The 15,053-nt window shown below is 39.1% G+C and overlaps 1 protein-coding gene across 1 annotated transcript; it reads left to right on the top strand.

The window, feature by feature from the left end:
* The first annotated feature begins 101 nt into the window (after positions 1-101).
* Positions 102-9,126, top strand: LOC141478544 (GLIPR1-like protein 1). The gene is made up of 6 exons (XM_074167585.1): positions 102-272; positions 1,904-2,149; positions 4,323-4,426; positions 7,590-7,675; positions 8,850-8,876; positions 8,972-9,126. The coding sequence occupies exons 1-6, from the start codon at positions 102-104 to the stop codon at positions 9,124-9,126; spliced, it is 789 nt and encodes a 262-aa protein (XP_074023686.1).
* The last annotated feature ends 5,927 nt before the right edge of the window (positions 9,127-15,053 follow it).

The following is a 15,053-nucleotide window of genomic DNA, read 5'->3' as shown; positions in this document are numbered from 1 at the left end:
GCGCCCCCTTCTGCGGGGGCGGGCTCCCCGGGCCGTTCCCTGAGGGAGAACGTTCTGGAAGGGGCGGGTGTCCCTCAGGCGAGGCCCCGGCGGTCGGGGACATGAGGCCGTGGGTGGCGGTGCTGGCTTTGTGGCCAGTGCTGAGGGGTGCAGCCCGGCAGTCGCCCGCCTTTCCGAGCATCACAGACGAGGCGTTCATCGAGGAATGTGTGCGCGTCCACAACGACCTGCGCAGGAAGGTCCAGCCGCCCGCCAGCAACATGCGCTACATGGTAGGGACAGGCCTGGGGGTGGCTCCAGAGCCCCGCCGGGGAGGATGGGACAGAGGGACAAGGGGCTCTTAGTGGACCCTGGGTGAGGTGACCAAGATGGCATCACTGGTTTGTGTTCAAATATCATTACATTTATTTGACTGGAAATACTGTAATGAGTTGAGTCAGTGTGTAGACAGGTCTGAGTCTAGAAACGACAGGTTGCAGTGAAACAGGCCAGCTGAAGATGTTCATATTTCACCCAAAGAAACTTCTCCTTCAGGAGAAACAATGGTCCAGCAGCAGGACTGACCCAGAGGAGTCAGGCTCTCCATCAAAAGCAAGGGTATAAGCTGCAGCGGCGGGGCTGAAGGGGTTTTCTGGTGGCAAGGAAGAATTTTTGCCGTAGCCAAAAGAAATTACACTCAAAAATTTTGGCTGGAAAGGGTTAAACAAAACTGAAGAAGATGCAGAAAAAGCCGATGTTTGACGTCTAGTCTGCTTCAAACCACAAGAGGAAACTAATGTGAGCAATGAGCAGCTGAAGGACGAGTACCCTGAGGAAGGCTTGGGAACACGCACATACTGGGATGCTGATGAAAAAGAAAGCTGTTTGCTTTGGTGGGTTTGGAGCCAGAATGGCAGATAAGGTGGGGGGGGAGGGAGGTATAACCTCAGAAGTGAAGAAGCTTGTGAAAGACGCCACACTTGGTTTTAGTACTCAAGAATAGGAAAAGCAGGAAAGATTATGAGCAAAGATATGCGTGTAGAAATACTTTTAGAAAAAACTGAAGGCTTTAAGGAGAAAACTATCAGCAGGCAGTGGAGTTCTTGTAAGATCCACATAGGGACTAAGAGTGAACTGAAATACAGGGACACCAATAAAGCTAGGCAATAAAACACAGGATCTTTTATGTAAGACACAAAACTAGGTACTTTAATGGTAGAAGAAACTTGCTGAAAAATAGTTCATGACTAGAAGACAAATACCAAAGTTAGTTCATGTTCAGGAATCAGTTGTTTTGTTAACTGTGGCAGACTGCAAAGAAGTAGGAGGTAGCAGAATGAGTTACGGGCCAAACATTGGCATGTTTACTTCTTGAAGCTGTCTCTAAAATGCTCAAATGTGTGTTTAAAGCTTTACCATGGGAGGAGTAAGTATTTTTTTTCTGGAGGCTCTCTTAAAAATACTTAAAATATATACCTCGGTCTACAGTAGTTGTACATTTCTAATTTAAATTCACTTCTGTGTGCCAAACAGAAATCCTTAATGACCTGTTCAGCAAAGAAAAACCCCCAAAACAAAAACAAATTTCATATTTAATTAATGTGACAGTAGTTTCTTATCTGAAGATAAAAATGCATTTCAAGCATCTTTTCAGTTGCTTGCAAGCGCTTTTACAAAGTTAATTTTCAACAGTGAAGGGGGGAAAACTTATCTGATTAAATTAGTTCATATTTCTGTGCTGCAAGAGGAAAAGTCAATGAAAATAAAACACAGGTACTTGCCTAGACAAGGGAAGGCATTTCTTTGTGGAAGTCCAGCATATGATCTCTATCTGTAGTTTATTGCCCGACTGGCTTTATCTGATTATTTAAGATCCAGTTGTAACTTAACATTGCGCAACTATTTCACCTTTCATGTTTTGCAGACTTGGGACGAAGCTTTAGCAAGGACTGCAAGGGCATGGGCAAATAAATGCATTTTTGAACATAATGTGTACTTACGTAAGAAACATCAGTGCCATCCTAATTTCACATCTATTGGAGAGAATATTTGGGCTGGAAGTCATCAAATATTCAAAGCTGGTGATGCTATTAAATCATGGTATAGTGAGGTTAATTTCTATACCTTCGCAGATCAGAAATGTACTAAGACTTGTGGTCATTACACTCAGGTAAGAGTCATCTTTGGTAAAATGTCCTGTATAGTGCCTACCAGATGAATCAGTAGGGGCTATAAATAATGCAGAGTTGTATATATGGTTTGTAATGACTGACAGCTTACTATCTTGTAATCTCAAGCCGTGGCCGTACTACCAGTTAGCCCTGCACTGGTTCACCTCTTTGTTTTCTGTAATAATCCATTCTTTTTGTCCACGGTATTGGCCTCACTGAAAGCCTTACTCTTTGTTTCATTATATCAATACTACACAAACTTTATAAAATAATCATTTCAAATTCTCTGGCTGCAAAACCACGCAGTTCTAAATTCTGGAAATTTGGAGCTGTGGTTTGAAAAAATCACAGTAGTTGCAGAATGTCTGTGAGTACTCTTTCGTAGAAATGTTAACAAAAGGAGAAAATCCAGCCTTGGGAATATCCACATAACACTGAATTTACTGTCAAAATAACAAAAATGGCAACACAGCATGTATATTTCAACAAAACTTTTTTTTTTCTTTTTCTGGGACTAGACAGTTTACTAAACTGTTGCTACATAACTCCTTTGTTACAGAGAAAAAAATATTAATTTGTAAGTGTTCTCAGCATTACCAATAGTTTTAATATCAAGTTTTGTTTCTTTTTAATCGACCTTTCTGTGGTTCACTGTGGGTTTGCCAATGTTGCTGTACAAATCTTGTAAAAAAAGAAGGGGGGAAAAAAGAGCATCAACAACAAAAGAGGCAATTTATGATATATTTCTGATTTCTCAGTGGTAATTCTGACGAACAATTCTGCTGTGGAAGTAAAGCTTTTCATTGAACACAATATTTTAAATGGATTTGTTCATTCCTGTGTTTAAAAAATAAGCTTTGCAGTAGAATTAGTTTCATCTATGAGCTAACACATAATATTTCACTGATCTTGAACAGACAACAATTTTAATGTCAAGTAGATCTTGACCAGTAAAAGTGACTCTCTAATTTCTTATCTCAGTATTCAAAGATGCTTAGGCTTCTCTCTGTGCAAACTACAGATGAAATACTGTGGAGTACATTTACAGTGAAACTGTTAGCGGACACAATGGTAGCTGCGAGGTTCTTTTTGAGTAGACTTGGGTTGTGAAATGAAAATACTTGAAGTTACCAAAATCATATACAAAACATTTTATTTTGGGGACTTTTTGCATTTCTTTTTTATGTCTTTTCTCACATATTCACCTTAAGTGTTACTTCTTGTTTCATGGCCCCTATAACAAACCCAAAAACAAGGCTGGAGGATTTAAGTTTTGCTGTTTATTGGACAATAAATCTTTAGAAGATTAGAGCTAGACAATGTCTTAGGAAAATATTTTTCATGTTTTCTCTGGCACAATAAGTGACAGAAAGTTACATAGCAAGGTAGTTCCTGGCATCTTTAAATTTGGTGTTCAGCCTTGTCTATGTAGAATTCTGGAGGGTTTTGCACATTTCTCTTGGAGTGATTTTCACTTCTTAGTTTTCTTTCCCTTGATTAATATTGCTTGCTTCTTTCTTGTTACACATAATTGAGTCGTATCAAAATGTTCATGCATTTCAGGCAGTATTTCAGGCAGAATTATAAAGTAAACTAATCACTAGAAAAAACAAGCAAGAGTACGTGGGTTAAACACCAATGAACATGTAAAAGTACATATGTCATCAGAAATTAAGTTTCTGTCATATGTCATCAGAAATACTTTTAAGTATGGCAGATAACACTTGTTAGTCTGAAAATGTGCAGTGCTAAAGCTTTCAGATGTAAGTTTACAGCCAGACCACTTCTAGCACACAGGAGAAGCCCTTCTTGCACACCTGAGTTACGAATGCTAAAATTAGTAAAGGAGCTGCTGGGTAGTTGCCACTAATTTCCCTTTCATTCCATAGAATTTACCCCTGAATCATGAAGTCAATGGCTCTTACTGAAATTGTTCTGCAGAAGATTCTGGAAACTTGTAGCATAGGTCACTTCATCATGAGGGGTGAATCTTTAGAAGTTCATCTTAAAAAGCTTACTTACCAGCAATTTTTAAATGCATAAAAAGATCAGATGTTGCAAAATGAAAATAATATGTGGGCTCTTTGAAAATAACGGAAATTTTCTAGGTAATAGGCTAAGTTACTGTTGAGTGTAGTTTTTAATCTCCTTTAAAACTTTTTTTTTTTTTAGGTTGTTTGGGACTATTCATATAAAGTAGGCTGTGCTGTTACTCTGTGTAAGAAAGTTGCAGGAATACGAAATGCAGCAAATTTTGTTTGCAACTATTCACCAAGGTAAGTTGCTGGTTTATATGTTAAAAAAAAAAGAAAGCAATTGGAATGACCTTCAGCTGAAAGTAAATTGGGTTCTTTATTTACTGGTCGTCTTGTAAAGGCAAATCGGAGAAAAAAATGGTTGCCTAATTTAGTTATCAAGAGAGCCGGGAGCATTATAATATGTAATTGGTTAATTTTTTAATCTGTTAATTTTACTGATAAATCTGTGCCAATCTTAAGCAAACAAATCCTAAACTTAGCTCATGCTCCACTTCATTGATTTCTTTTTCATAAGAAGCAGAAGAAATGAGAAAGTCGCTGCAGGCAACTGCTGTCAGAGCTGGAATTACCTCTTGCAGTTTTACACATTTTTTTAATTGGTCTTTTTTTTTTTTCCCTTAGAAGTGATACAAATAATAGCACAGGTGTTAGATTAGTTGCTTTTCCTTTCTGTGTAGCTGAGTAAAAAAAAAAGAAACATTATAATTTCTTGCCTATTTGATAGCTGTGATTATACCAAATGTTATTTAAGCATTGGAAAGCAGTAAATGATCGATGCAATAAAAAACTAACTGCAACCTGTGATTTTACATTTAAATTGATATTCTGAAGAAGGAAAGGCCTCAGCCAGTGCTGTTCCTAAAGCAGGAGGAGTTTAAAAATATAGATGCAGATAGTTTTAAAATAATATATTATGTCTCATAATAATGCACAGTCCATAATCAAGCACATGCATATGTAATCGATTTGTTGTTTTTAAAACATACAATGTCAGCTCAGTACTCACTAGCTGTCAGAAGCAAATGAAACGGTAGTAATGATTAATTAAATTGAATGATTCTTAAACAGCAAAACATAAAACACATAATGTAACTTTTTATGGAGACAGCCTTTTAGATTCTGTGGTCTAAACCAGCAAGACAAGTGAAATTAAAACTCATGTGGTAGTCTGCCATATATTTTTTTTTTTTAATTAAGTAGTACAGTCTTCAGAAGCCACCTGAACTTTCTTGGGTGAGTGACTTTTTTTTCTCGCTCCAGAAGTTAATTTGTGCCTTTTTTTACCATTCCTTAGACCTTTTCAGTGAGGCAGCACTCTACAACCTAGGTGTTAAGCAATCTGTAGATAGATAGATAGATTTACTTATTTGTAATGACAAGATAGGGCTTCTTGAAGAAAAAGGCAAGGCCTTTCATCTCTCTGGATCTGTGACTGAGAGTTCTATCAGTCTTCTCAAAGAGGATTTCACAGTGGATTATGAACTGTGTGAAGTTACAGTGTAATTATCACTTACAGTGGAAGCTTTCGATACCAAGCAAGACTTGCTGAATTGCAGCTCAGGCAACATAGGTACCTTTTTTGTATTGCATTCCTGCAATTGAAACATGCAGAGTCAACAAGTGGGTCTGTTTTCACATCCTTGTGAGGCATTATGTTCTTGCCAGAGCTTCTAGGAGCAGTGCTTTGTCCTTCAGTCTTTCTTGCTCTGGATTCTGAGACCTTTTTTAAGACAACCCTGTGGGTACTGTTTGGAATCACCCATGCTGTGAATGTATATATGGACAGTCACCCAAAAGATACGTTACTTAACCTGTAACTTCTTATTTTTGAGATATTTATATATACATATATATATATATAATCATAGAATGGCTAGAGTTGGAAGGGACCTTAAAGATCATCGAGTTCCAACCCCCCTGCCATGGGCAGGGACACCTCCCACTACAGCAGGTTGCTCAAAGCCCCATCCAACCTGGCCTTGAACACTTCCAGGGATGGGGCATCCACCACTTCTCTGGGCAAGCTGTTCTAGTGTCTCACGACCCTCACAATAAAGAATTCCTTCCTAACGTCTAATCTAAATCTCCCCTCTTTCAGTTTAAAACTGTTACCCCTCGCTCTGTCGCTACACTCCCTGACAAAGAGTCCCCTCCTATCTTTTCTGTAGGCCCCCTTTAGGTACTGGAAGGCTTATTAGTAAGGCTATTAACAACTCTTTGGCTCTTCTCTGGCAAGTTCAAAACTGATGCCCAATTCTTGGGATCATAAGATCCTCATTCAATGTTATTACTGCATGGACTGCGTATCAGGGCATGCGGCTGCGATATGCCACTCAGGCCAACAGTATACCTGTGGGCAAATGTGTATAAAAGACATGTAAAAGAAGAATAGTAGCAAGTAAGTCACAGATAATATTTTGGGGTGTTCTTCTCCCTCCATCTGGTACAACAACATTATACCAATCCTTACATCTGTAAGGGTGGTGGGTAGCTCTTGGTTATAAATACAGATGATATAGGGTGTAAATACAGACTTAGAATCCTGAAAAAATTATCATAGGTCTTGGTGCAAATTATCTCCTTTGAGGAGTACCCACAGTGCCCACTGTGGAGGTGAGTAGAATGACACATAAAGCTAACTGATTGCCCACAGTCCTTTGAGAGGACCAAATCTACCCCTGTGTTCCCAGGATTAGGCTATGAAACGTAACATCGCTTCATCTTCTGGAATGGGTGTAGCATAGACCAGATACTGTTTCCCATTACCTAGTAGTAATATATAGGTGCCAGGATGATGGTATCTGCATTGTCATTTTCAGCAGTTATACGCATAAGGAACTTTTCTGAGAATGTGCGGTGTTAAGTACTGCAGGCTGATCTTCATACTTAAACGCTTTGGCTCCACTTGGATGAAGTACTTAAGCATGTAAGGATCCCACTGCCTTCACAAAGACTGTGTAGTTACTTTTGGACATTGGCATTTTGTGGAATAAAAGTCTTGTTTCAAGAATTCAACAGTAAGTAGCTCCCAAGATTTCTCTTTTTGCTAAATAGTTTGTTTTAAGCTACTTGGGAGTGTGTCAGTTTTAAAATTTTCCACTCTGAAGTCCTTATTGTTCCTCAGTTAAAACCGAGCTCCATCCAGAACATTCTGTTTTAGTAGTTCATATACCAGTGTAAAATTTGAGTATTTTCCCATAAGAAAAATAATAGCTTTTTAAGATTCTTTTCTTTCACAGGGCCAGAACAATGGAAATGGAAAGAAGGACAAATATTCTGATGTTTTTAATGCAATGTCAGCAATTCATTGCACTTTCAGTGTATTTACTTCAACAAATGATTTGAGATATTGAAGAAATCATTTGGAATTATGTATGAAACTTTTCTTTTTCCTTTGTAGTGGTAATCTTCCAAGAAGACCGTATAGAGAAGGAAGATCATGCAGTAATTGTGCAAAAGGGGACACCTGTGAAAATAAACTGTGTAGTAAGTAAAAGCAAATGTAAAATGCAATATGTAAAAGTTAAAAATACAACCACCTACTTGGTAAAGAATGTTGCAAGCTTTGTTTTACTCCTCAATGGTGTTCTCTCAGGTCCAATTCACAACTAATTTAAAAATATTCGTAAAGCCATTTACATTCAGGAAACAAATAGATAGTTCCTATTTTACTGACTCTGGGCCTCAGTGACCATCATGACGTCTTCGTTTGATTATAGAAAGGTATAATTCAGGATAATTCTTTCAATTCTGTTCTTGTCAAGAAAATGAATTAGAGTCATGAATTGCTAAGTATGCATTATATTTCGATGGAGTGAAACGTAAGAGACAATGGGTCATCTCTCTTCAGAAAGCTCTACACCTGACAACTTCCACCTGCTGAGGAGTCCCAGGCTAGAAGTTTTCTGTGGCTAAAGTTAGGACATTAAAAGGATGTTAAAGTTAGGACATGTTTTTAAGTTTCATTTAATAAACTGGGATTAAGGCTTGTGTTTTCTGCTTAACAGTTAATTATTATATTTGCTCAGTATCTGTGTTAGTATAGCTTTAAAAACATTGAGCGATTATGTAGGTCTGCATTTTTAGGTAGCAGACACCTCTGAAAAACAGATACAAGGAGTACAAGGTTGTACCTGATCCCAGGATTGGGCACCACTTAGTTAGGAAGCAGTTTGTCTCCCATTCTCATCCATAAAATTGTATTTGATAGCTGAATACTTATATATATACATACATATATATATACACACGCATTTTATATATATATATATATATATTTGATAGATAAAATTTGTATTTACCAGCTCATGTATATTCTGAATATTAAACAGTATTTATTATTTTGAGAAAGGCAAAGGAGAGGGGGTTCAAACTGAAAATAAAGGAGCTGTATTATATGTCCCTCTCCCTCATCCTTGTCGTTGTTACAAACAATAATAGCTTTATGGAAACATTAATATTATGAAGTATTGTTTTTAATTTTTATCAAAACATTTCAGCTTCTGTTTTATTGTTAAGGTTTATCAGTGAGAATTCTCAGAGTTTTGCAAATCTATTGATTATAAATCTGATGAGTTTGTTTTAGCTAGTCACTAAAGATTCAAGGAGAGAGAAATCATGGCTGGCTGGTAAAACTGTATATTTTTTCCCTTTTTTCCAGGAAATCCAGAACGTGATAAAATTATCAGTACGTATTTCAATTTTACACTTCTGTTTACATTCCTCAGTTACTTCAAATGTATGTACTCCCAATAAATCTTACATTTATGTGCTTATTTATAGATTACCCAGGATGGTACCCCCCTTGGGAGTTCAGATTTGTGTGCAGTGAAGTTTGTATCACAGTTGTAGCTTTGAGACAATTGCTGATGTTTCTTGCTTTTGTAGCTGTTTATTTTATAAAAAAACGCTTTACAAACATGCTTATGTCTGCCTAACTGGATTTGAAATACATACTATCTTCTGGAGATACTTGGTAATGAATTAACAAAAAAGTAATACTGACGACTTCAAAGACAACTTTTTGACAATGGTTTTGTTTGCTATTACTTTATGCTCCTTAGAGACAGCTAACATGCCAAAACAAGTGAAATTATATGTAGGTAAAACCCATATTGGGAAAATACTAAGCTAAAGATATTACCTGGTAAGGTTTGAAGCCTTATTTTTTAAATACCAAATTTCTCAAAACACTGACATACTCTACTCCTGGAATTCAAGGAGAAAAGTGTGTCTCAATTTAACAGCTGTTACAATTCATACTAAACCCATATTTAAAATGACAATTGCTTAATTTTGATGCTGAGAGAAAGGTAGCATATTAAGTACTCAGTCCTGTTTTCTAGAGTGACAGAATGTTCTGAATAAAATGTTTAAGGAGTATTTTATAGACGGATGGTTCTTCAGTAGCCTGGATGTTTGTGAAGTTAGCGCAACTTGTTATTTATAAGCCAATGCCTTTATTGTTCCCCATTCAAAATGTGAAACTTTAGGTTTATTATTAAATATTTTGTTCCTAACTCCCTGTAGTTTTATTGAGTTTTATTCCTTGTTTTAACATGTACTGTTACTTACGTATAGCATATTTCCTGTTTTGTAAGTGTTAAAAAGTTTTAACAATAAATTTTCCTTATTTTATCTTGAAACTTGCTCAGGTCCGTTTAATCAACACAGATTTTAGTCTTATATATCCAAGACTTGAAGTCTTTGATTAATATGCTTTAATTTAAGTTTCTTCAAGAATCTGAAGCTTTTTTTACCAGTATAGCAAACTAGATTTTTTCCTGATTGTATCTTAGTCTTTTCTAGTGAAGATTAATTTAAATTTAGGCATGTGCTAGCTGTTTCTTCTGTTTTCTAATCTAAAATTACTGAAATACAGAACAGACTTGCCAAAAGTTTTATTATTTAAAACTTGGATTACATTCTCAAATCTAGAAGCCTAATAATATATACCTAAAACCATAAATAGGTGGCTTCTACATAGAAAATTGTGCAGTATGAAAGTTCCTGAGCAGCAGCCTTTCCTATTGATTTACCTGGAAGTTGCTGATACCATCTCTGAAGATAAAATCATTATCTAGATGCCATATTAGGGTTGAAAAACTTACTGCAGAGCTAAATTTCAGGTGTCTGCAAGGAAAATAAGTTTCCTTAGTACCTGAAATGCAAAATTTGGTACTACAGTAAAACTCTTCCAGGTTTTAAAGTGTTAATATTGCATAGGTTTAGGTTGCTGGTTTTTTTACAAATAAACCCCCCCGTTTATGTTTAGTTCTTAAAACGTATCAAACACAGTAATTCCTCTCCCTGAGAATAACTGTCCTGTCATTTAGTAACTCCATTACCGTTAGGATGATGACAATCTGAGTATGCCTTGGAGAGAAGGCAAAGTTGGAAAAGAGCTCTACAGTCTCCCAGAGCTTTACAAAAACCTCGGTTCCTACTGACCATATTTCTGCTGGGCTTACAGTAGGCCTTTCATCTGAGATACAGTTCTAGCGTTTTTCCTGAGGTAAGCAGTGTGAAATTTGCAGCACTGAATGGTGTGCAGCTAGTGATGCCATCAGATCCTGTTTCAGTAAATGAAGTAGTTTCTCCATCCACGAAAATAGCTTTTCATTCTGCTTTCCTGAACTTGTGATACTGGGTTTCTGTCCTCAGTGCTGGTTCGTGTGGTCTTCACACAAAATATATATAGATTGCCCCATTCCTCAATTCCGTATCTTTGTGAGGAAATCTATGAACGGCTGAGAAGATAGTTAATTCCAAGATCCCTTTTTTAAAAACAGCATGAATGTGGACTGTAATGGCTTGCTCTGTCTTCTCTCAGGAGATTCCCGAGTACTAGTCCTTAATATTCCAATAGTATTGTAGGGGTTCTTGAACTTCACAAATCGATACTGCTGCCGTGCATCAACCATTTCTGGTGTTACCCTGTGAAAAAAGGTTTAGGAAGGATGGCAGAAAAGCTGCTTCGTTTTTCAAATGCCTTGAATTTAAAAAGAAAGAAACAAATGTGACACATGATAGTAATTTAAGTTCAAGAAATGTAAACCGTGTATGAAGAGCAAGGAAAATAACCAGCGATACTGACCAGCTAGGCATATTCTTGGACTCTGTAATAAGCTTCCTGTGTCTGTGCTGTTGAGCTCATGCTAAATCCTTCGACCTGCACAATCTGCTGAAGCTGCTACATCAAAGAATCACAGAATGGTTGAGGTTGGAAGAGACCTTTGGAGGTCATCTGGTCTAAGACCCCCTGCTCAATTAGGGCCACTTAGACCTCATTGTGCAGGCCCTTGTCTAGGCGCCTTCTGAATATCTCCAAGGATGGAGACTCTGCAACCTCGTGGGCAACCTGCGCCAGTGCTTGGTCACCCTTGCAGTAAAAAAAATATTTCCTCTTGTTCAAAAGGAACCTCCCACATTCTGGTTTGTGCCCCTTTGCCTCTTGTCATGTCACTGGGCACCACTGAAAGGAGCCTGGCTCTTGTCTTCTGTACACCTGCCCCTCAGGTATTTGTATGGTTGAAGAGACTGCTGTCTTCCAGAGCCTTTTAACTGCCTGTCCGTCTTCCCTTCACGATCTTTAGCGGAGCTATCACCAAAGGGAGGAGCCAGCCTTCCATGAGTGCTTCACACTTCCCTTACTCTTCGGTTGTCCTTGAGGGGCAAAGTAGATGTGATAAAGGGCCAATTTCAGTGGCAAGAAGTGGGCACCACAGGAGGGAGAACACCTACCAACCTCTGGTGCTTTGGTCCATATGACATCCTGGTACTTTGTAGAGGGAACGCAGCAAACTCAGGCTATGGGGCGTAGTTGCAGTAAGCAGGACTGTACAAATTCCCCCAACCAAAACTACAGTCCAACCCCATACTAATGACCTTCCCTGCTAATTGTGAGGCTGTTTACAGCCTCATTATTACAAAATAATTGCAAGGTTTTTTAGCTTTTAATGAATGCAAAATAGTTTGTTGTAAAATAATTCTTGTGGAAATCCAGTACCACCACCCTCTTTTCATTAAACCTGCCCAGGCAAACATAATGTGGCATCCAAATCCCAAAGCTTAATTGTCATTTAGTTTACAAGGTCCACTGATTAATGCTGGCAAAGGTTTATAACTCTCTTTCTGTGAAAACATCATTTATCGATGCTTGAGGGCAGGCTGGACTTGTGCTTTAATTGCAGACAGAGTCACTAGATGGAGCCAGCGTCACTTCTGCAGGAAAGTATCTTCATTTTATAACCTGACCTATCCTGGATTTGTCAAAATTTCCTGCTTCATAAAGACCTTAGTTCAGTTTCCAAGCACAGAATTTCAACTGCATGCATATAGAACTGCAAGATCACCGCATTGCTAAATTAATGGTACAGTTTTAGTGTGATGATAATTTTTTGTGCAGATTGCACGTAGTTGTAATATAATCATGGTTTTACATTGTCTAGCTTTAGGGTCTCAGAGATTGCACAGGCATTATTAGAAAAGAAAAAGAAAGAGAAAACATACTTATTTTCTAATTTTAAGGTAATATTCAGCTGGAGAAAGAATAACTGGCAGTAAACTGAACTCAGTAGGCCCTGGTTTAGAAGAGGCAAGATGACTTCCAAAGGAACCAAGCAATGGACAGGCCGCTTGTTTTCAGTTTAGAAGCAGGGGAGGGGGCCATTCACCATAATGACCTAAACCATCACAGTTTGACCTAAGGATCTCTCCATTACCTGGTGCTCCACATACACACCATACTGCCAGTGGCACTTGTGGGCTTCGGGAGTGCACATGGTAGATTGGAGGGCCTTTCTAGCCCGGAAGCAAGCAGCTGACAGGAGAGACCAACCTCTATCCTCTGGTAGGACAGATGGTAATGGCACCCACAGGAAGAAGCCTGCCTCCCGAGATTCACTTCACGATCCCAGCCTGACCAGCAGTCACCAATACCTGGAAGAGGCCATCCTCCTGTGCATTTTAAAATGTCCCACCACAGCTGAAGGCCTTGTCACCTTTGCCAATGCTCCCACGCAGTTTCTAGGATAGAGCATGACAGCAGAGGACAGAACCTACATCTGCTAGGCAAGGGACCTTGGCACTGATAGTGGCACACCAGGAGGCAGAGTCAACAGGTGGATCTAGTAAATGTAGGTAAGGTCATGACCACTGCGTACGTGAACAGGTGAAGCAATGAGATCTAAAGGGCAATAGTGGCCTGCAAGTGTGGCTACCACCTTGGTCTGGGGTTGTGTCAGGATGGGTGCTTCACCTTCTACTTCCCGTTACTTGCCAAGGGAGGTGAGAGTGTGAGATGATTGGTAGTGCCTCTTGCATCTTTTCATCAAGGACATGACAGGACCAAAAGCATCTTGCACCCAGCTTGCTGTGCCCACAAAGAGAAAGCGGCCAGTGTCCTACCACTGACCAATTCGGCTTGGTCTTTTTTAAACAGAAATAATTTTATTAGATAAAAAATCCAGTGATCTTACTGGGGGAGTTTCAAAGCACAGGAAACTATTAAAAAAAAAAGGGGGGGGCGGGGGAAGAAAAGATAATACTTGTTGAGTTCCCTCTCTGCCCAGGTCTTTTGTGCCTCTGAGGCCCCCTTTTTCTTTCTTTCTTTGCCAAAAGATCCCAAACACCAGAAGGTCCCTGCCACTTTTGCATCCTACAGACCTTCATGAAATTGGTCAAGATACCATGGCAGGGCTAAGAGGAGGGCGTGGGGAGTTAGAAATGCACAGACATCCATACGCAGATAAGTATGTAATTGTATTTCCGTTTATGGCATAGATAGGTATAGCTGTGACTGTGTTGGAGGGCTACAGCTCCTTCAGCCTATCTGAATGAGGTGTGCGGATTGTTACCAGACTCTCTGAAGCAAACCATGGGTATTACTGAAGAGGGAAAAGCCATCACGCAAACAGAGAAGGCAACACCAGAATGATATTTTCCACAGGTGTCTGGCAGGATAAGGCCTGACCTGCAAAACTGAGCAGGGAATCGGACCCATGAAGGTTGTTTCCAATCTACAAGATATTTTCTCTGTAAACCTGCCTAAATCTGAGTTACAGCACCTTGGCTTTTAAAACATGCGGTTGTTCTTATGCTCTTGGATGTTTATACAATTTAGTTTAGGTTTGAAAAAAATCCAAGCAGCTTGTGGAGCAGTTGGAGAGACAATACAAATCCCAGCACAGCCCATCTTACCTCCCCAGGAAGTGATCAGACTTGGAATGTGACACCAGGAGGGCTAATCCTATCGCCGCCCTCTTTCCAGGAGCACAGGAAGTTCCTCCCGCGATTTCAGGCTATCAGATAATGGCAAATGGCTAAGGAAGGAGAGAATCAACACATACTCAAGCTTGGGATTTCCAAATTGGACTTTAATTATACACCAAACCAGGTCAGAAGGTCTGTTCTGCAGCAAGCTGCTGTTCAGGAACTTTTTTCTTGCTCTTGTGTTGAGGTTACATTTCAATATATGCAGTTTCCCTAATTCTGTTCATTCCTAGAGTAATTCTGAAATAGAAGCAAAGTCCTGCAAAATAATTGTGGTATGACTAAGCTATACTGTAGGAAGATCAGCTAAACAGCAGATTTGTATTTTTGTCAAAACTACGGTTTTTATGGCTGATGCAGGTTTTGGGAAGGCTGTTCTGCAGCGTCTCTGCAGATAAGACCTACAGTCATAGAATGGTTTGGCAGTCAACCAGCGTGGAGCACACTCAAGGAGAAGGCAGATGTGTACCTAGAGTGTTGCTCCTTGCCAAAATGCATGGCAGATGCCTCTTTCACAGTTTACCCTTTGACGGCCAGCTGTGATGTCAGATAGAGCTGCACCTTATGAAGCAATTTCACTTCCTGTTACTTT

Source organism: Numenius arquata, chromosome 2 (genome assembly GCF_964106895.1).
Source record: "Numenius arquata chromosome 2, bNumArq3.hap1.1, whole genome shotgun sequence".
Classification (NCBI taxonomy): Eukaryota; Metazoa; Chordata; class Aves; order Charadriiformes; family Scolopacidae; genus Numenius; species Numenius arquata.
Note: the sequence above shows the minus strand (reverse complement) of the source record. Positions and strands in the feature narration are given on the sequence as shown.